The sequence below is a fragment of the Chelonoidis abingdonii genome, chromosome 8, assembly GCF_003597395.2.
Source record: "Chelonoidis abingdonii isolate Lonesome George chromosome 8, CheloAbing_2.0, whole genome shotgun sequence".
In the NCBI taxonomy this organism is placed as follows: domain Eukaryota; kingdom Metazoa; phylum Chordata; order Testudines; family Testudinidae; genus Chelonoidis; species Chelonoidis abingdonii.
The window spans coordinates 27,691,936-27,714,610 of NC_133776.1; the positions used below are offsets into that span (position 1 = coordinate 27,691,936).

The 22,675-nt window shown below is 40.9% G+C and overlaps 1 protein-coding gene across 1 annotated transcript in view; it reads right to left on the reverse strand.

The window, feature by feature from the left end:
* The window catches only part of LOC116821263 (arylacetamide deacetylase), a 28,008-nt gene extending 6,054 nt beyond the window's left edge, over positions 1 to 21,954 (reverse strand). Inside the window, exons 1-3 of the mRNA XM_032774317.2 lie at positions 21,799 to 21,954; positions 7,627 to 7,849; positions 5,436 to 5,505 (exon numbers count right to left, since the gene is read on the reverse strand). Of these exons, the coding sequence (XP_032630208.1) occupies positions 5,436 to 5,505; positions 7,627 to 7,849; positions 21,799 to 21,936 (431 nt within the window). The 5' untranslated portion in view covers positions 21,937 to 21,954. The remainder of the gene's footprint in view (positions 1 to 5,435; positions 5,506 to 7,626; positions 7,850 to 21,798) is intronic.
* Positions 21,955 to 22,675: the final 721 nt, after the last annotated feature.

Below are 22,675 nucleotides of genomic sequence, written 5' to 3' on the forward strand. Positions count from 1 at the left end.
GTTGAGCCAGCTAGGTGCAGGAAGACGGGAATCACACCGTCACCAGAAAAAGGCAGGTCACGTATTGAGACTCCTTACTGAGTAGAAGAGACAGGCCTTGTAACTAGAGCTGAATTGGAAACAAAGGTGTGCTGATCTACGGTGCTAATATACAGGATGGAGCTGAGCTGAGAGAATCCTAGCGGACGATCGGAAAGAATCCGTGATTGTCCTTCATTCAAGATACGCTAGGTACCGCTGGACTGTATCAAGGAGACTCCCTGCCAGACTGGGAGAAGACGTCAGCAAACGAGCTCAGTGATTTCAGGGATTCTTGCGCGTGCTAGAGCAGCAACGAAGAGTCGACAATAGATTAGTGATAACAGAGTCAGCCAGTGCATAAGGAGGGCTTCTGGGAGGCTTTGGTAGTATGCTCATTGAAGCATTTACGTTGACAGCCGACTTTTCTCTCGGCATGGATCAGCTAAAGTAAGGAGGGGCATAGACTTACAGATGGTAGCTGCCGACCCGATTAGAAGAGCTGTAAACTAGGAAGTTGGGGGAGCATGTGGGAATGTTCACGGAGATCTCCATGCCAAGAATTTCACCTGGAGAGGAAGTAAACAAACGTGAGAGGACTTGTGGACCGAAGAATTGACCCAAGAGAAAACCGGTGTAGAACTAGACTAAACAGCTGATGCTGTGGTAGAATGTCTGTCGCACAAGGGTAAAGACATGTCACTGCGCCAAACGCCAAAATTATAAAATGTCTGTACACTAATGCGAGGAGCTAGGTTAACAGCATGAGAACGAGTCTGAGCTGGGCAGAAGTGAACCAAGATTATAGCATAACAGACAAAAAACCTGTGAATATTGCGTCATGACTGAGTAGCAGTATTGAAGCTATGTGCTGTTTAGAAAACAGAAGAAGCAAAGGTGGTGGAAGCATGTACATCAAGACTGAGGTTAACGTATGAAAAAAATTGATGGAATGATAAGACAAGTCCTGTACTGGCGAAATCACAGCTGTAAAAATTACTTAGAGCCTCCCCTAATAAGTGCTTGGGTTGCTAACAGACCCCGACTGATTTGAAGTCATGGATAGAACCTCTTTAATGGCATTTAATTACACTAAGGGGAAATGTGTTGAGCACATGGGAAACTTTCAACGTCCCAGATATAGACTGAGGGCCAAGTGCTTGCCCAAGAATAATTAGGCTCAGATTTTTCTGGATTTGATTAGCGGATGGATTTCTACACCAAGATTGAAGACGACAAGCAGGGATCCAGGAGTTGGGTGTTTTGAGGGGGAAGTGAGACCTCGTAGAAGAATATGGTTGGGAAGGACAGCTATTGGTCGTGAAGTTCAGAGCGGAGGCCGTCTGAAACGAGAGGGGAGGAGAAACAAAGTAAGCTGGAGAGTGTGACGCCAAGGCTAAGTTGAAAGGGAAGGAATAGGGAAAGGGAGGGGGGACGGAGAGACTGGGTGGATTCTTAAATGACGGAGGAGGCCTGGAATTACTTTAAGTCGAAGTTGCGAAGACTGTCGGAAGCCGTGCGTCCCAAGAAAGGGGGAAAAAAACCATGGGCAGGAGGTGTAGGCCAAGCTGGAATGAGGCAAGCATCTCAGAGAGGGATTGGAAAAAAGGCAGAAAGCTTGTCAGGGAGGGAAGAAAGCAGGATTACGCAAGGGAAGCTACCTTAGTGAGGTCAGAACATGTAGGATAAGTGAGAAGGCTAAGAAAGCCAATGTTAGAACTGACCTTGCAAAGAAGTTAAAACCGAATAGTAAAAGGTCCTACAGCCAGCAAATAAGAGAAAACAAAGAAAGAAGAGTGGGGCCACTAAACACTGAGGATGGAATGGAGGTTAAGGATAACTAGCATGGCCAATATCTAATAAGTACTTTGCCTCAGTCTTAAATAAGACTAGTGAGGAGTTTAGGGTGATGGAGGGTATGATAAACGGAAAAATGAGGTCATGGAGGTGGATCATTACCGCATCTAGGTCACAGGCCAAACTTGAACAGCTTAATCGGACAAATGGAGGCCCGGACAATCTCCATCCAGGAATATGAGAAGCTGGCGCATGAAATTGCGAGGCCCGTTAGCAAGAATTTCTAATCAATCGGTAAACTCGTGGGTTACTTACATGAGAATTCAACGTAGTTCCAGTTTAAGAAAAAGAAAAACGTGATCTGGAACTAGGCCCTGTACTGACATCTGTAGTATGTAAGGCTGGAAAAATTTTAAAGGAGAAAGTATTAAGACATTTGAGGTCAATGGTAATTGGACGAATGTGCAACATGGATTACTAAAGTAGATTCGTGCCATCCTCTCGATTCGTATTCGCCCTTGCAATCCTCCTGGGGCTCATACTTGGTGTTGCCTCCATTGACTCCTCCCCTCCTTCTGCAGGACTAGGTGCTCGTCTCTTTTTCCTTGCCCTCTCTCCTTCAGCGAGCACCTAACAATCTAATGGAGTGCCTGTTAATTTAATGTTAGTTTTACAAGACAATGTAATTACTACAGTGGAGTCTGGTGTGCCAAGCCAATTTCCTATTGCAAAAAGGCAGTTACAGAAACAATGGCAATCCTAGAAGTAGTCTTCAATTGATTATATTACTGTGTTCTTAATACCAACTACTGCAGTTTTTTCTATAATTAGGCCACCCATGGACATCAGTGGTTTGCTCTGCATTGCAAATGACTCTTTGATAGTGACATTTGAATGGTGAACTGAAAATAAAATCTATGTTTGACATTTAATAATGAACTTCCTATGGGCAATCCTTTTAAAAAAGATATACAGGCCTTGGGTTCTGTGGATGCATTTGTATTGTATAGCTACATAACTATCTTGAGTAATTACACATGACAGCCTAAGTCCAAAGCAGACTGTGAAGAGTTACAAATGGATCCCACAAAACTGGGTGACTGGGGAACAAAATGGCAGATGAAATTAAATGTTGATAAATGCAAAGTAAGGAACTTTGGAAAATATAATCCCCACTATACATATAATATGATGGAGTCTGAATTAGCTGTTACCACTCAGGAAAGATCTTGGAGTCATTGTGGAAAATTCTCTGAAAACATCTGTTCAATATGCAGAGGCAATTAAAAAAGTGAACAGAATGTTTGGAACCATTAGGACAGGGATCAATGATAAGACAGAAAATATCATAAGGCTATTATACAAAGCCATGATACACCCACACATTGACTACTGAATCCAGTTCTAGTAACTCCAGCTCAACAAAGATATATTAGAATTGGAAAGAGTACAGAGAAGGGCAACAAAAATGATTAGGGGTATGGAACAGCTTCCATATGAGGAGAGTTAAAACGCTGCAATTTTTCAGCTTGGACAAAGAGGACTAAGTAGGGATATGACTGAGGTTTATAAAGTCATGAATGGTGTGGAGAAAGTGAAAGTGTTATTTAGCCCTTCACCTCACACAAGAACCAGGAGTCAATCAATGAAATTAACAGGTACCAGGTTTAAAATAAAAGGAAGTACTGCTTCACACAACTGACAGTCAACCTGTGGAACTCATTGCCAGGGGATGTTGTGAAGGCCAAAAGTATAATTGGGTTCAAAAAATAATTAGATGAGTTCATGGAGAATAGGTCCATCAATGGCTATCAGCCAAAATGGTCAGCGATGGAAACCCAAGCTCTGGGTGTCCCTACGATTCTGACTGTCAGATGCTGGGACTGGACAACAGTGATCACGTGATAATGCTGTTCTGTTCATTCCCTCTGAAGCATCTGGCACTGGCCACTGTCTGAAGATAGTATAATGAGCTAGATGGATTATTGAACTGATCTGGTATGTCCATTCTTATGCTTTACTTACACCATTAAATATAATGAATGTGCACTGCCAGAGAGCAGGGCTGGGGTACCGCTGGGGTCAGAGCTATTACAGAGGCACAGATAGCACTGGCCACTTGCAGATTTCTAGAGATTCACATGAATACGTGGAGGTTTAATGAAGTTTGGGGTGGCCACTCAAGTCTTTTCTTGGGGAGGGAAATGCCACGTTCCACTCCCTTACACCAGTCTGGCCAGCGTGGTGAGGAGAGATTCATTAAAGAGAACATGGAAACTTCTTCCTGCAGAAAAGTCCATGGGAAGGATTGCAGAGGAAGGGAGTGATCTGGTGTAGGCTTTTCTACTATGCCCAACACCCTAGTAATGGAGTGCCTGTGATAAATCTCTTGCTTCAAGAATGTACAATTCAACTATAAAAATCTATTCCTGGTGTGAATTTGATTAAAATGAAGAGTTGTAATTTTCTAAATAAAATCAAACTTTATATTCCAAAGTTACAAAAATGTAAAAGCTGAGATACAGGAAAAGGAGAAACAGAGCAGCTTCAAATGCCTTTTAAAAGGTGCAAAACAATGGCTTCCAAACTTTGGCTGATTTTTTCCCATATTGTATATGCCTGTCAAACATGGACCCATTCTTTTTAATAGACAAAGACACAACTAAATAAAACACTGAGCTAATTGAAACCCAGCTTATCTCATCATCACCCTAGGGTGGCCAGGTGCCCAGTTTTCAAACCAGAACGTCCAGTTGAAAAGGGAATCTGACAGTATCTGGTCAGTTTCACTGATCAGACACCCAAAGTCCAGCTACTGTGGGAGAGGGAAGTGGGGATCCACTGGGTCATCACCTGCGCCAGCCCCTACTCAGCCAGGACAGCCCTCAGCCCCGGCTCCGCAGAGGAGTCTCTCCTGACTCAGGCAGGGAGGGAAGGGTGTGTGTAGGAGGGGAAAAGCAGCAAGCGATGAGGGGGAAGGGGAAAGAGGAGTGGATGGGGACGGGACCTGAGGTGGAAGAAGTGGGGCCAGGTCAGTTCCAGCACTCCTGCTTGAGTGTCCAGTTTTTAAATATTACCAAGTGGCAACCCTACCTCCTGCCTGCACATACCAATAAAATTTAATTTCATTTTGTAACGGCATTCTAAAGGTGTGGATTCCATGCAAGTCTTTCCAGCTATTTGAATGAGCTGCTTTGGATCAGGCCCTCTGGAAGGAGAAAGGGAAGGAAGCTGCTCTTTTCCTCCCTAACCCATTCCATGGAAAGGAATCTGTGGGTCTTGGCTCTTGTCTATTCACTTTTCTGCAGCGAAGTATGGGGCCCACTGTAAGTGAAAAATCTGACATAAAGAGGAGTGCTAACAATTAGAAAATGCCTATAATGATGGACTGGGCACATCTGGAGAAGTAGGCAGAGCAGAAGGTTAGCTACCCACCCCCTTCACAAAAGAATACCCAGCACCACCACCAGGACAGTGTTCACTATTAAAATCTTTGAAGTTTTTGTTTGCAAGTAATTATTGTTAACCACATAAAACACGTACCCCAACACAAATATATAGCAAACAAAGGATCATTTATCCCAACCCCTACTTCAGTCTAGAAACAGAATCTCTCTTACTCGACTGATACGACAACAGCATTTAGCTTGTTTGCAGTCCATCTTGACAGGAGGTCATAGGGTTCCATGGCTGAAATGAAATAAGTCACTTAAAGCATATTTGATTGCACTTATAAGCAAATACGTAAACAGCTCCACATTTCTCTTGGCAGAAGTCCTCCGGTCCCTTTCCAAAATCTCCACGGTTCAGTGCCTTCACAGCAATGCAATTCAATTGTTGTACATACAACTTTATCGAGAAGCACAAAGTAAACAAATGATTCAACTGGTGCTTGAACACTATCCAAGAAGACATCCATGAAAGAGCAGTGCATTATTTAAACTCATGAAAGCCTGGATTTTATGACGGACAAAAAAGGAATGAAAATTACACCAAGGAGGAGAAAATTTCTCTCTCAGTTACATGTGTGCAACCATCCTGAAATTAAAGGGGTTGTGTGTGTGTGAGAGAAGAGGAATTTGTCTCAGTCTCTGGCAGACTAGCAGCCACCTTCCCTAGTATATAGGGAGCAATGCAATGTGAGTTATTTAGTGATCATTAGGCTTTTAAGCCATAGATGCTTTTCTTTGGCTGCTTATCCTAAAATGGTAATTTATAATCATTTATTACAGTCATTAAAGTACATTAAGAAGAAGGAGAGAATGTTTGCAATGAGGGAAAACATGACTGCGTGTGAGTGTGAGGGACAAGAGAAATCATTCCAGTTAAATAATACTAGCAAAAGCATAGAACAAAAAATCAAAACATTTTAAAATGCCTTGTTGGAAGTAATGCGGAAGAAGACTAAGCAAAACAAGCAGGGAGATAGTCTCTAATAGCAAACTGAAACAAAAGTGATTTACTTTTCCTTCTTTCAGGAGAATGCACAGCATCAGAAATGCTGACCTGATAGGAAAAGCTTTCCCTAAATGGAAAAGACCCTTTTAAATTACACATGTGGTTTGGATTTATTTATACAACATAGCACCCCAGGGGAACTATGTCATATATGGAGAAATATAAGTAATGCAGTGGTACCTGAAGAAGCAAGTTCAGTTACAAAAAAAGAAAGAAAAGAAGTTGTAACACATTTTCCCTGCCAGTGAAAACCCAAGACAGACAGGTCTCTTGCTCTAATTTCTGAAAATGATCTCCTAATTCAGGCTTTTCCTCCAGGCACAGTACTAAAATCATCCTCAGTGGTGAAAGAAATGTAACATATAAGTTAATGAATAACTCTTCCTTCTCAAGAGGAAAAGGGGACCCTCCACTATATACACTACACATTGACTTGTTAGGAATGCTTCCGACTTCTGGCATTCTGAATACATACCTTCTAACAGAAGATATAGAGTAACCATAAGAAAGGCCTCACAACCTCTGCATTGCACCAATTGATTTCTTCCCTTTTTCTCTCTATGGTCATTCTTAAAAGACATAGGGAATCTAAGGATCTGGGCCAATCAAAATACACTTTAGGTAGCAAAAGATACCAGGCTGCCCTCTAAGTTGTCAGAGAGAGACTGGTGGTTGCCTTCCCTCTCCTCCTGTGGAGGCAGCAGACTCATGTGGAGAAGCATCTGGTAGCCAGAGCTCCTCTCTACCTCCCATTCATTTCCCCTGGGTTGTCTCCGCGCTTTCCCTTGTGAGATGCTGATGACTCCAGGACACTTTTCTCCCCTGCACTCAGCCCATTCTCATAAACACCCAACCATCACTCACACTTAACCCAAGAGAAACTCGGTCCCTCCCTTGTGATGGACACTTCTCCCTCCCCATGAGGCTCCACCATGAGCACTGTCCTATCTGTGGGTCAGCCTTTCACAGGGATTTCCTCTTCTGGAAGGCACCTGACTTCCCCATTTAGATGCTCTTCTCCCTTATGAGGGGCATGGCCATTCCCGTTCTTGCTCCTTTCTCCTGTTTTTGTTAGTGTAACAAATCCGTGTGCTGCAGATAACATTTACGTGATCACATACACAGTAACATCAAACTAGAACCTTTATTCTTCTCCTCAAAAGACACTTACCTGTGTCACCTGAGCTACAATAGAGCTTTCACAACTGTGATTAGTAGCAGGTCCCTTATCGTTTTTGTGGGCCAGTGACTAGAAAGCAATATTGTATACAAAAAAACTAACACCTTACAACAGTAGGTGAGACCTTGTGTACAAGATTTTAGATAGTGAAAAGAAGAGGCCCTTGCATTTACCTGAGCCTCCTACACACCAGCCTCCACCATGAATGTAAATCACTGCCCTTTTCAGCCCACTGGATTGCTTCCTGGGCATGTACAAACGGGCTGGAACATTGTTAAATTTTGTGTCAGTGACGGTCACATTTTCATCTGATATTGGTGCAGTGTACTCAAGACTTGTGATCATCATCAGAACTTCCATGTAGTGCATCAGATCCAGCCATTCAGCAAACTCTGCCTAAGGTCAAAGGAAATGAAAACAAAGTAAGTTTTAACATCAGTATAACATCAATTACAGACTGAATCCTACCTGTACAGTACATACTGTGTACAATAAGGGCCATCCTTTGCTTTATTAAGTCAATAGGAGTTTTGCCATTAATCCTCTCCTACTGAACTCATTCTGTAAACTAGTGGTTGCCAACTTTTCTGAGCAACTGTATCAGTTTGCCATACTAGGAGCCAAGGTGTACCATCCACTGCCCACTATTTCCCCCATCTCTTTTGTGCGTTCTCATCTGTAATGGAACTTAGGCTCTTCCAAAACCCAGCCTCATAACTGAATGGAAGGTGGACAGAGGGAGGACTCCAGCACCCAGCGCACAAACCTATTACCATTAAGATAGAGAGCAGGAGCTGGACTTCTAGGGTGAAGATGGTGTGGCTGGAATGCTGATGTGCTCCCAGCAGCCTGGTCTGTAGGAACAGCCTGTTTGGCACTGTTGCAGCCCCGAAACAAAGCAACAACTTGAGTTGACCTAGGAACTGGACTGATGTCTGGCATTCATTTGTGCCCTTTTGAGTCCCCCAGGATCAGATACCTAACTCCCAAAACATGGAAGGACAAGTACTGTTAGGCACTGGCTGGAAATCACTGTCCTAAGAATTAGATAATTAAAACAAAACAAAGAAACAAAAAACAACGCACGTACACCTACCAAAGCCGCCTCTCTATTTTGAAATATTGATTTTAATGGTTTGTCTTTTCATGGTGTCTTGTAATAGCAAAAATGATGTACAATAAACTGAACCCAGATCTTTCATCTGAATCTTAATTAGTGTGGGACGTTCTACACCATCAGTTATTAAGGCGAACTCTTTACTGATTTCATTGTAGTTCAGCTTAAAAACTGATGGTTCTGCATATTTATTTTATTTCATCTACATGTATTACGTGTTTTATACCTTCATTTCTGTAGAAATACACAGAAACAAACACAAAAATACCACATGAATCAATCAATACAAAAATAAACAAATTACAAGTGAGATAGGCCTTATATGCCAACAGGAAAAGAGGGAAGATGTGGCCAATGGAAGTCTTTGATCCTTCCTGAGGTAGCAGCAGGAAATTAATAGGGAGACTTTTGGTGGCTCTCCTCTCCACACCAAAAAGGAATTTCAAATTAATAGGAATTTCAAATGAAGCCACATCTTCTCTGACAGGAGAAGAAATTCCCTCTGGGTTAGAGAGACAATGAGGATAGTTCACTCAATCTCTTCATCAAAAATATCCCTTCCTTATTAATACATACAGTATTCTGCAGCAATAGTCATAAGGGAGCTGCTGCCTTTGGATCTTACCTGTGTGGGAACACTACATGCTTTGTAGATTCATATTAGGGGAAGGGGAACTCTACCGCTGTTATTAGGGATACAAATGAACAAAAACAGAAGATCCAGTAGATAACCTTTCACTACCAGCATTCCACAGTGCCTGAAACATATCAGCCCACATTCTTTCTCCCTCCAAACATCCTGTAAATAGATTTTAACGAGCTCTTGGAAGTTTATCTGCTAGGACAGTTTCAACCCCCAGGAGTGTTTAAAATGAAATTCCCCACTATAAATCTCTCTGACGTACGTAACTGCCCAGAACCAGTACAGTCTGTTTTATTACATACAAACATAAAAACTTTATAGACAATGGCACAGCAAAAGAGTAACTTAACAATATAAACCAAACAGAACTGGCATTGGAAATAAAAATATCCAGAGCTTCCAGATATCTCAGAGCAGGCAACATACAGTATGCTATTATGGTCTTGGTTTGGGGAGGGAGGGGGGAGGGTTGGGTTTTTGTTGTTGTTTTAATGGTACAACTGACAGTGGCCAGCAATTGATTTCATCCTCCGCTGATTATATGGATCTAGAAATCATTTCCACCTTGCTTAAAGTCAAAGTGCTAATTAATGGAATCTGTGCCACGGAGGCCCTCAGAAGTAATGGAAGTACTAACTGTTCTTGCTACAGGGGGCTGCCCCTGAGATTCCATCACAGGAGCAAGTAGATAACCAGGATATATTGCAGTGCTAAACTAGTTGATCACAATAGTCTTAAAATCTATGAAGCTTTTTGATTAATTAGTTAACAACAAATCAATAACTGTCAGATGTTTGAAATAGTCTCTGTTCCCGACAACTGGAGGAAATTAAGAATGAAGAACTTCATGATGGTGAAGATGCCTCTAGTTTGGTGGGTACCAACATGTGCCCAATGGGAGGGCATATTGTTTGTGACTGGAAAAAGCAGGGAGGCAGGATGCTTCAGTGCTTAGGGCACTACCCTAGGACTCAGGAGTCCCAAGTTTCACTTCTTGCTCCACCAGTCTTCTTGTGATGCTTAACATCTCTGTGCCTAAGTTCCCAGTGTGTGAAAAGAGGAATAAAGAAGTTCCCTGCCTCCCGAAGGTATTGTGAGGATAAATACATTAGACTGTGAGGAGTTCAGATATTACAGTATTGAGAGCCATGTAATTATACTCCCCTTGTTACCAGACACCACTAAAGCTTCTCTGTATAGATATCAGAGGGCTAGCGGTGTTAGTCTGGATCTGTAAAAGCAGCAAAGAGTCCTGTGGCACCTTATAGACTAACAGACGTATTGAAGCATGAGCTTTCATGGGTGAATATCAACTTTGTCAACTGCATCATGGATTCACCCACGAAAGCTCATGCTCCAATATGTCTGTTAGTCTATAAGGTGCCACAGGACTCTTTGCTGCTCTGTATAGATGTTCTCCTACACAGGTGGAGGTAGGGAGAGCAGCAACATGCTAGAAGAGAAACTTGGGGTCTTGTAGGAATGTCTTAAAATTCTGCCATCAGTTCAAGGGAAAGTTGGGCTAATTTCACTTCTTCTGCTGTAGTTCATCCCCTCTCTGGGGGTTCCCACAAAATGTCCGTACCACAATCACTGTGGCACAGAGAGGTTCTGAGGAGCAGTCTGCCTTCACAGTGTACTTCCTGTGAGTTAGGGTGGCTTTCCAGTTGGAACACATCTACTGAGAATATACAGAGCTATTCCTCATGGTCATGGAAACGCAGGTTTGATGGACTAAAGTTTACTCCTAACTAGGAAAACAAGGATTTCATTGCATGAAAAATTGGGAGGTTTCTTTTGTTTTTGTTTTGGTGCAGAACAAAACTGTCTGTGTGAGACACGTACATTCAAGTTCTTGCTCCAAGTGAGGCAGAACAGGGATTTGACCCTATCTCTTCCACATTTCATGTGAACATCCTTACTACTGGGTTATTGGGTATCTAAGGTTCACTTGCTCTCCTTCCTGTTTTGATCAGAAATTACATCCTGGATCTGAGCAGTTTCTCATAGTGTTCTGCTCACACCAATATTAAGCATAACTACTTTTTAAAACCTGCCTTTTAGAACTCTAAATAGCCCAGTTCAACATGTAGGCTTATCTACTTTTATATTCATTTATAACTTCAGTTGCATGCTAGCCAGTTGGTCTTAGGTAAGCACTAAAATAGCAGAGTTATGACAAACAACATTGATATTTTATGAAATACCTTTACTTAGCTTATTGAAGTTGTTCTGGGGAGGCAAAAACTGGTTTCCATATCAGAGGGTCAATGTATTTGAATATGGCAGAATGGCCTTATTACAGTGGAAGGCATATTATAAATGAATCCACCGGTCTGCACATGGAGAGATCAAACAATCTCATTAGCTTTTCAGTTTAGAATTTTGCAGGGCCTGCTATTCAGTACCCGTGACCATTAGCTGTTCCAATATTAACATTTTCCAAATAATCCCTGATTATTTCAGAGATTGTTATCATTTAGGGGCAGTTGTCTGTGTGACGATTTAATATTTGGTACTCAAAATCAAAATAGCAGAATAATTAGGAACCCAGGAATTGCCATATTGGATCAGACTCAAGGTCAATCTAGTCCAATATCCTGTTTCTAACCATAGCCAGCAGTCAGATGCTTCAGAAGAAGTTGCAAGAAAACCTCACATTAGGTAGAGGTGAGATAATGAGAGATCACATTGTGGTCCTCTTAATCTCTTACCGTTAGAAAAGGACTTAAACCCTGAAGCATAAAGTTTTACACCTCTTCCAAAATTTAGGCTACCATTTACTACTATAACACTGGATATGCTTGTTATTGCTATACCAACCTCTCTCTGAATCGTGCTAAGGTTTTGCCCTCAGTGACATCTGCTGGCAATGAGTTCTATGGTCTAATTTCATGTTGTGTGAAAAGATTGGTTTTGAACCCTTTAGCTTCCTTGAATTTCACGTTATTTTAACGTTGTGAGAGAGGGAGAACCAAAGCTACCAATACATCTTCTCAAGACCATTAGAGACTTTTATTATGTCCGTTCTTGTTTGTTTCATTTCTAAGTTAAACAATCCCAATCTTTTTCATTTCTGTTCACAGGAGTGTTTTTCCCATGTCTATAATCAGTTTTGTTGCCCTTTTCTGAATCCCCTCTATTCTGCAAACTCCTTTTTGAGATGGGTGACCAGTACTGCATGCCATATTCTGGATGAAGCCATACTGTGATGTATAGATTTATTTTTCCAGGACTGTTTACTTATGTAAATATTGGGTAAAAACTCTGGCATAACTCCGGCATAACTCCATTGACCCCTACTGAATGTCACTCACTGTCTCCTTTGAAATCATATACAGAGGTTTGGGCCAACTTTTTTCTTCTTTTTGTTTTGCAGGATGCTAAGAACTATTGTTATTGCTATCAGTATATAGGCTGCCTGCAAAAACTGATGCACCTCTGTGGATTATAATTCTTTGCTGCTGAGGGAAGGCTATGTTACCTTCCACTTCTCCTTTCCATCTGCAGCAACCGTCTTCCACAGCTCTAGTTACACTCACATTGTGCATGGAACTGACTGTAAAAGCAAAAGGGAAAAGGACAAGAGTTTGGGTCAAATTCTGTTGCAACCAACTGATCTTTTTTAAAGCTTTGAATAATGCAGCTACTCTTTCCTGTTTTGTTTGCCTAAACTGAGCATTAAAAACAATTTTCATCTGTACAAAATCCAAATAATGAAGAGATTATACGCCAGGACATATATGTCATGAGGCTGTCTCGTTACAGCGAAGTTCTCTGTTTCAGCATCCAGTCTCACCAGTCATGTGTTACACACATGAATTTTTCTCCCCAGTCCTGCAGAGAACCACTGCCTGAACTGTACCTGTGGTGCTGATTCAATGTTGCCTACAGTATAAATTCCCTCTTTGCCTGAATCTGCCAACCACAGGGCATGAATAATAAGATCTGAAACATCTCTAATATAACATTAGTGCCCCTGTGTGCCCTTTCCCCATTATTTTTTACTTTTCCAATTCTGTCTGGGATAATGAATGCACCAACTACTTAGTATTCTATTTCATTTCTCAGAAGGGTAAGATTATTTACTTTCCATTTTTATAAGCCAGTTCAGTAGATTTTGATAGAAATACCTACATACCGGGGTTATTCCTTATTCTGCTGAAGAGTGCCAGCGGAACTGCCATCCCAGATGGACAGAGGGATTGAAATTTACCCAGCTCATCTAAATCCTGGGAATGATAAGGGTGTAACAGCGCTAGTGTAACAGTTGGGGAAAGGTCACGGTCATGATGTTTCCCTTTCTCTGCCATACGACATGAATATAAAGGTAAACATTCGGAATTTTCTGTAGTAGCTCAGTTATGTCACACGTCTTTTGAAAAAACAAACAGGTTTCTCCAGCTGAAGTGGTTAGTGATAAGCACAGGCCATTTCACATTCTTTGCTCACCACCAGTCTAACATCTCAGTGCAGAAGCCACGGCTTTCACAAATAATAATTGTCAAAGTATTTATGTCAGTCACAGCAGTAGCATTCCTATTTACTCTTCATTGTGCTTGAAACACACATGCTAGTCTCTCCAAAATCAAACATTCGGGTAAAGTTGATGTGAAGTTTCCTCAGTGCTGTTTCTGAATGCATCAGTGTAAATAGAGAGGATATAAGCTTAGAAAGGAATCTGCCTTGTGTTTTCTCTGGCTTGTTTCTTCTTCCACTTGCTTTTCCTCCCTACCCACCTTCCAGTGGAACTCTGGGTTTTAAAAATATTGAAACCTAGTTCTTATGTTGCTTTAAAATGTTTAGCAAGAACATGATGAGATTATGATATATGAGCAGTGGAATAACAGAGCAATGCCACAGTGGCTGGCAAGTAAATCAAGGATTCAACTTCTGAAATTAAAATCAGACTCTTAGAATTAGACACTATTTAACTGTTATTACACAAGGTTTATCACAAGTGATTCTGGGGGGCTGAGGGGGAGACATTGGGACAGATTCTGATGTCACTTATGTGGAGTGATTATGATGCTGTCTCCATATCATGTGCTGGCTCCCTGAAATTGTAGCACATTTTGGCAATGAGTTATTGGTATTTTCTTTTAGCTGAAGGACTAAATATAGTCTGGACCATAAAGTGAGTATTATTCATGATTTGTGGGCATTACAGTGTCATCCTAATTGCCACTGAGACAGCTAGGAATAACTTTTTTGTAATCATGGTCTGGCAGATGCCAGTAGCAGAATTTGCAGTTTATAGTAACAATAATGTTGAGCACTTCTATAGCATTTTCCATCAAAGACCTTGGCAGATGAATCACCTCAGCAGCCCCTGAAGATAGGCAAGTACCATACTAAACTGAGGAAGAAGTGATCATAAAAGTCAATCTGGAATGTAGTAATACCCATGCTCCCAATCTGGTGCTCAGAACATCCTCCCCAAAATACAAAACTACTCAAGATCTGAAAATCTGTTTCAGAAACAAAGATCTAAACATTCATATCCAAACTACCCAAACAATAGGAGATAGCTCAGAATAAGAGATTGTATCTGTGACTGCTGTTGCAAGTGGTTGTGGGTATATGCAGAACAATTTATATTTTCTATCTTGTGTATTTCTATGTAAGCTGAATGTATATTAGGGCTGTCAAGTGATTAAAAAAATTAATCATGATTAATTGCTCAATTAAAATTAATCACACAGTTAAACAATAATAGAATACCATTTATTTAAATATGTTTGGATGTTTTCTACATTTTCAAATATATTGATTTCAATTACAATGCAGAATTCAAAGTGTACAGTGCTCACTTTATATTTATTTTTTATTACAAGTGTTTGCTCTGTAAACAAAATCAATAGTATATTCCAATTCACCTAACACAAGTACTGTAGTGCAATCCTTTCATCATGAAAATTAAACTTATAAATGTAGAATTATGTACAAAAAATAAATGCATTCAAAAATAAAACAATGTAAAACTTGAGAACCTACAACTCAGTCTTACTTCAGTCAATGACTCAGACAAACAAGTTTGGGTTACAATTTGCAGGAGATATTGCCCCCGGCTTCTTGCTTACAATGTCACCTGGAAGTGAGAACAGGCATTCTCATGGAACTGTTGTAGCTGGCGTTGCAAGATATTTATGTGCCAGATGTGCTAAAGATTCATATTTCCCTTCATGCTTCAACCACCATTCCAGAGGGCATGCTTCCATGCTGATTATGGGTTCTGCTTGATAACAATCCAAAGTAGAATGGACTGACATGTTCATTATCATCCAAGTCAGATGCCACTAGCAGAAGGTTGATTTTCTTTTTTGGTGGTTCGGGTTCTGTAGTTTCCGCATCCGAGTGTTGCTCTTTTAAGACATCTGAAAGCATGCTCCACACCTCATTCCTCTTAATTTTTGGAAGGCACTTCAGATTCTTAAACCTTGGGTCAAGTGCTGTATCTATCCTTAGAAATCTCACATTGGTACCGTCTCTGTGTTTTATCAAATCTGCAGTGAAAGTGTTCTTGAACATGTGCTGGAGCATCATCTGAGACTGCTATAACATGCAATATATGTTAGAATGTGGGTAAAACACAGAGCAGGAGACAATTCTCCCCCAAGCAGTTCAGTCACAAAATTAATTAACACTATTTTTTTTAAACGAGCATCAGCAGCATAGAAGCATGTCCTCTGGAATGGTGGCCAAAGCATGAAGGGGTATATGAATGTTTAGCATCTCTGACACACAAATATCTTTCAATGTCGGCTACAAAAGAGCCATGTAAATGCCTGTTCTCACTTTCTGGGGACACTGTAAATAAGAAGCAGGCAGCACTATCTCCCGTAAATATACACACACTTGTTTGTCTTAGCAATTGGCTGAACAAGTAGGACTGATAGGACTTGTAGGTTCTAAAGTTTTACATGGTTTTGTTTTTGAGTGCAGTTATGTAACAAAAAAAATCTACATAGGAAAGTTACACTTTCACAATAAAGAGATTGCACTACAGTATTTGTATTGAAAAATACTATTTCTTTTGCTTATCATTTTTACAGTGCAAATATTTGTAATAAAAATAATATAAGATGAGTACTTTATATTCTCTCTTGTAATAGAAATCAATATATTTGAAAATGTAGAAAAACATCCAAAAATATTTAATAGCTTGGGATTCTATTGTTTAACAGTGTGATTAATCATGAGTAATTTTTTTAATCACAGATAATATTTTGAGTTAATTGCATGAGTTAACTTCGATTAATCGACAGCCCTAATGTATATATACACAGAATCCATGGCCGGCTCCAGGCACCAGCCAAAAAAGCAGGTGCTTGGGGCGGCCAATGGAAAGGGGCGGCATGTCTTTGGCGACAATTCAGCAGCGGGTCCTTCAGTCCCTCTCGGAGCGAAGGACTATAAATCAGCAAACTAAGGTTCACCATCTTGTAATCCGCACCACACAGTTGGAAACCTGTGACCAAAGAGAGCCCCACTGAAATCAGTGGGACTCTGGACAGACATGTGCCTGCTAGTTTGGACCCAATCACAAGATGGAGGTGTAAACCTCCCACTTTACTTCAGAATTCTTGTATCCATTGCAGCATCCTTTTCATGCTCAAAGTAGGGGAGAGCAGAACTCAGCAGTGTTGGTTTTAAAACTCAACAGCACGCCATATCAACGTGTCCAGGTAAAAGTGAAACTGAATATATATTGCATCCACTCTCAGGAATAGACTTCAGTGGAGCAATGCTAATTTACATCCTCTGAGAATCTGGCCCTTGAAATCTGAAACCAGGGAAATCTTTGCACAATGTGGGCTTGGAAAGCATAGGCTACACACCCCATGATATTTGTAAGGAAGAGAGAAAACACTTAAATTGGCTGTTTCACAGCTTCATTCACCCTTTTATCTTGGTATTTGATGCAATTTGTGTTTGTTTGTTTTTAAAGCAAAACAAGAGATTGAAAAGCTCAAAAGACATGCAGCCTTTTTAATTAGATCACCTCTTCACATTCAGACCCATGATTAAGTGACCACAAATCAGTGCCATCTGGTCACACGGCAGTTCAGCAGCACATGATAAGTGAGCTTGATGGGGATCTATGGTATTAACCCTAAAGGAAATACATTAAAAAGACTTTTCTATGGATTACTTCTTTATTCAGAATGGCTAGAATATGGCATTCCTTCCAGTACAAAACATCCATTCCTACTGTTTGTAATCTCTAGAGAACCAAAACACAACAGTGCTAACGACTGCTTTTGACACCAAGCATAGACTATTGTTCATCAGAGCAAGTGGTTACTCTCGAGTTCATAGTAAACGGGAGGCTTAATCACAAAAAACACCATCACAAGTGGAACCCTTGCTGAGAGTCTGATCAATAAAGCCAAAGATTGAGTACAATAACTTGTCATCTTGCTTCCAGTGTCCCCCATCCAGAACAGGTTTAAGACATTTTGGACTAGTTTCAGATCTAACTTATACTGGTGTAAATCCAGAGAAACTATCAGAGTCAAAGGAGTCCCTCCAGCTTTGCACTCCTGTTTGTGAGATCATAATCTGGCCAACGGATGTGAGGAAATTTGCACTATTAGTGCCAGAACTGTACCAGTTCTATGGAGAAAGGACATCAGTCTCAAGTGCAATTAATGCAACATACTTCAGAAGTACCAATTCCACTTTAAAAATGAAAAGAAGACACTGCTGTAGTTACAATGCATATTGTCTCCGATTTCTAAGGGCTTGACCCTGTTAAAGTCCAGGAGAGTTCAATGGAAGCAGGATCATGCACTGGATGCACACAACTCCCACAAAGATGAATAGGGGTTATGCAAGTGCATGGATTTCTTGCATACTAGACCCAGTAATGCTAGCACCGTACTTGCCCAAAAAATGAGAACGTATTACCAGAGCTTGTACAGACAATGCTGCCAACACTACAGCTCCAGGGGGTCCTTGGTGTCCCGCTTAGACAGGTTCAAGTACTAGTGTGATGTTTGATAGCTGTGTTATAGCAATGCACACTGTGTTGTATGCACCATTTAATTGTGACAAAACTCTGTCATAATAATAACCTGAGCCTATTTTAAAGAGCTCTCCCTTTTATCATTTCCCAGGCTGGGATATATTGCAGGCTTCTCCTCTTCTAGTTTAACACTAAACCTTTACCAACAACTCCCTCAAATCCCCCCCAAGCCATATACACATCTGTACTAGACACATTACTTATGGTCCATCACCACATGCTATAGAAGTTTGGGATAGGTTAGGAGTGAATGACGTTACTCAAGGAATTTTGCCCATGCAATCCAATGAATTTGCAAGCGGACCATGATTTGCTTCAGCTGCAACATATTTGTAACTATGCACTAACACCTTGAATTATATACATTTCCTTTGTCCCCGCTGAGGTCTCATGTGTTGTAAACTTTTTAAACAGTTCCCGTTTCTCATTCTATGTTTCCCAGCACATCTGACAGAAGTGACTAGACAAAGAATAATTAGGCTATGTATTGTGTCAGACGTGGTATAGAAATCAATTAGTGTATGAGAGAAAATGTTTACATTTGAAAAAGCCATGGTATGTTTTTCTGTTACAACATTATAAACATCTCTACATTTTAAGTACTGTTCAAACTAACTATTTAATCCACTGTGCTCCTGAGAGGCAGATAGGATGCCTATTGTACAGAGAGATTAACCCATGATTTGCCCAGGCTACCTAGTGAGTCAGCAGCAGAGCCAGGATTAAAACTCTGGCTCTCCAGACTCTCAGAACTCTAGACCATGCTGCTTTCTTCATTTTATTATGCATTATTCATTCACAGTCAGGGCCCATGCAGAGTCGTTGAAATCATCCATGTCACATTGTGTAATCATCATCTTTACAAAGAGCTCTGTGCAGTTTTAGGGCACGCTCATAAAACATTCTACTGGAAAGAATTTCTTTTTAAATATTGAGTGAATACATTACTTAAAAGCAAAGAGCCAAACATACTTGCAAACACAATTCGAACTTTACCATAAAGATAACGCCCATCTGCCCTGACTTTCACAACTGACACAATCAAGCATGTCAATGTCTCCCCCTGGAAACAAACTCATACTGTAATGTGTTTCTGCCCTCAAACTTTGTCTCACACATCCTGGACACAACTGTTTCCCTGTGATATTACTAATTTTACCCAAATAAGTAACGACCAACTCCCTCAGACACAGAATCATAGGGTTAGAAGGGGCCTCAGGAGGTCATCTAGTCCAACCCCCTGCTCAAAGGGGGCGGGGGGGCCAATCCCCAGATAGATTTTTACCCCAGTTCCCTAAATGGCCTGTTGAAGGACTGAACTCACAATCCTGGGTTTAGCAGGCCAATGCTCAAGCCACCGAGCTATCCCTCCCCTCACAGCCTATGCATCTTACTTCATGTAATAGAGGGTACAGTATGTCCATTCTGTGTTTTAAAGGAGACAATTAGACCCTTAGTCATAGCTTTTCACAATGGGCCCTGTTAAGTAGCCTCTCAGTCCTTTATTTCCTTGGACACAAAGAATACCTTTAATAGTAGGTCTGGGGACTGAATGTTAGTTTTCCTCTCTCTTTCTTAGTCCTCACCAATCAGACCTGACACATGACAAACAAACCCAGGGTGATCAGCCATCCCAATATTTGGGGTTTTGTCTTATATAGGCAACTATAGCCCAGCCCAGCCCATCCCTTGGGGGGGGGGGGTGTCCCAGTTTTTCATATTTGCTATCTTGTCACCCCAAACAAAACCCATAATGAAATTATACCAGAGCAACTACTTTAAAATTTGTAGTTATGCAGCCATCCTAGTCAGTCCCTCTAGCAGGGGGGATAACTTGAAATCCATTCACACTGGTGATTTTACTCCCCGGCGGAGGGGTGAGGGGCTGTCTAATGGAGGTTTTCAGGCTTGCAAAGTCCCTAAGGCAAACAAGAGTGATCCTGCAAACGGGCGAGATTTGGAACAGATCAGACAAGCTAGTGCAGGATGAATGAGATACAGAGACCAAATCAAAACAAAAGCCCATCAAAAAGCAGAGTCCAGTTTATTTATAAATTAACTAAATGACTGTTTCCCCCTCCCTAGATCCCACAACTCGCTTCCCAACTGACACCGATAGGAGATCGCCCACTACCCCAAAAACTTATTCTCCCAGGCCAAAGTGCTCAAAATTGGACAATGATTTTGGGTGACCAAATCCAGACACGACGCAGGGCTTCGTTTTCAGAGATAAGCACGGTCAAGTCCTACCGACGTCAGTGAAAGATCCGCGGCGCTTTTGGCAAATCATACCAAGCATCTCAAGCTGGGCACCAAAGGCGTAAGACAACGAGCTCCCCCTTCCCACCCCCACCCCCCCACAAATAGAGCACGTCTGAAACTTGAGCCCTGATATTTATAGCCTAGTACTGTGTGTATTCCTAACAGAGCGAAGCAAAAAGCCATCTACAGAGCCACACTTTGATAAGCTTACACCTCTCCCTGCCCCCGGCAATAACCACAAACCTTCACAGCTAGCTAACAAAAGATCAAAAGTGCTGCAGCCTCTGCTGATTCGCAAACGTAGGCTGCGTTTTAGGCAAGGCAGGGGGGCTTGAGTAGATCAGAAGTTTAAGATGTATGTTTCTTAAACTGTACCATGCACAATACTACAGATTTGACTACCCAGAGCTGGAAACTACAGCCCTGTTGTTTATCCACACAGGACGAAAAGCCCTGTTATGTATACACGGTGTGCAAGAGTTAGTGATGACTGCATATTATATGACTAAAATGCAGCCCAAAATGTAATAAATAGAGACAAATGGATAGGTCTACATCAGAAAATATTTAAATGTGTCCTGTATAGCCATTATAACCACACTACTCCACCAAAAAAAAAGGAGTACTTGTGGCACCTTGAGACTAACACATTTATCTGAGCATTTCTAGAAGGCTGTAGGTAGTTCTGTGCTGCTGAGTTAGCCGCCTCTCCTGTTATCACACAGGATTACAATTAGATCTTGCATCAGTACCCAGGGAAAGTGATTAGAAAGTCTCAGAGCTTTATACGTGATTGATTACATTAGCACTTCTGTAATTAGCTGGTGTTTATTCATAACCTCAGCCATGCGCGCATGGACTATGTAAATCCCCAGTGATGTACCATATTTAAATACACCTCTCCATTTCCTTCCTCCGACATCTGACACAGTATTTCTAGTTAGGCTCAAGAGGGAAGAAAAAACAAACTGCAACAATTCAGTTATACAGGATTGTAGAGTAAATTGCAAATCAACTACAAGTTCGCGCTTCCTCATCTGCTTTGAAATTAATACACTTCTATTATTGTATATACTTATCTTCGTAGATTTCATTTTATCTAATAGTTTATTTCGTGTCAGGGTTACAGTTTCTTGCTTGGTTTCAGGTATTCTTAGATATAATTTTGGATATTACTTAACCAGACACTGATATTATTCTTTGATCTGTATTTTTCTTTTCTCCACATTAATACATTACTTGAACTCAATTTCATACATAAGCACTTGGAGTAAATAAAATTCTAAACTTACCACATGTGATACAGTTCTAAAGCCAGCATTTATGAGCATCAGTTTCCAGCGTTCCTCAATATTCTCTGGAATGGGTGTGTAAACATAATATGCTACCAGAACAGACGCCAAAAGAAGGCATAGGGATTTAGTTCCCATGTTCTCCTATCCACCTCTTTCAAGACTGATCAGATTAAACGTTCTCACTGACTCTTAACAGTTGCAAATCAGCACACGCTGATAGGGCAAAATTAATCTGTCGTTATGTTTGGATCACGCCCAGGAGGTGAGTTCTCATCTGATCACCCTGAACAGAGGTCACACACACAGTATGTTTAAGTGGAAAGCATTCAGCTACAATATTTAAATGTAAAGATTAAATATCAAAGCAAATACATGGATATCACGCAGGGGGTCTTTTAGCTAGAACCACAGCTCTGAAAGACTGGAGAGGAAAATGCAGTTACAAAAATAAGTACAGAGTGCAGCATACGAATGAAGAGCTGCAGCAAAAGTGATGATCATAGACAAAAAAAAGCCTGTGAAAGGTCCACCTGTCTGATAAGTTTGTTCTTCACTGTGTAGGCAGCTTGAAATAAATGCAAACACTTGTCCCACTGATAGAGACATAGAATTTATCATAACAGATCTGACCATACATCCTTCTAATCTAGTATCACCTTTCTGACAATGGTCAATAACTTAGATTTCACATTTCAGAGTGGTAGTCGTGTTAGTCTGTATTAGCAAAAACAACTAAGAGTCTTGTGGCACCTTAGAGACTAACAAATTTATTTGGGCATAAGCTTTCATGGGCTAGAACCCACTTCATCAGATGCATGGAGTGGAAAATACAGTAGCAGGTATAAATACACAGTACATGAAAGAATGGGAGTTG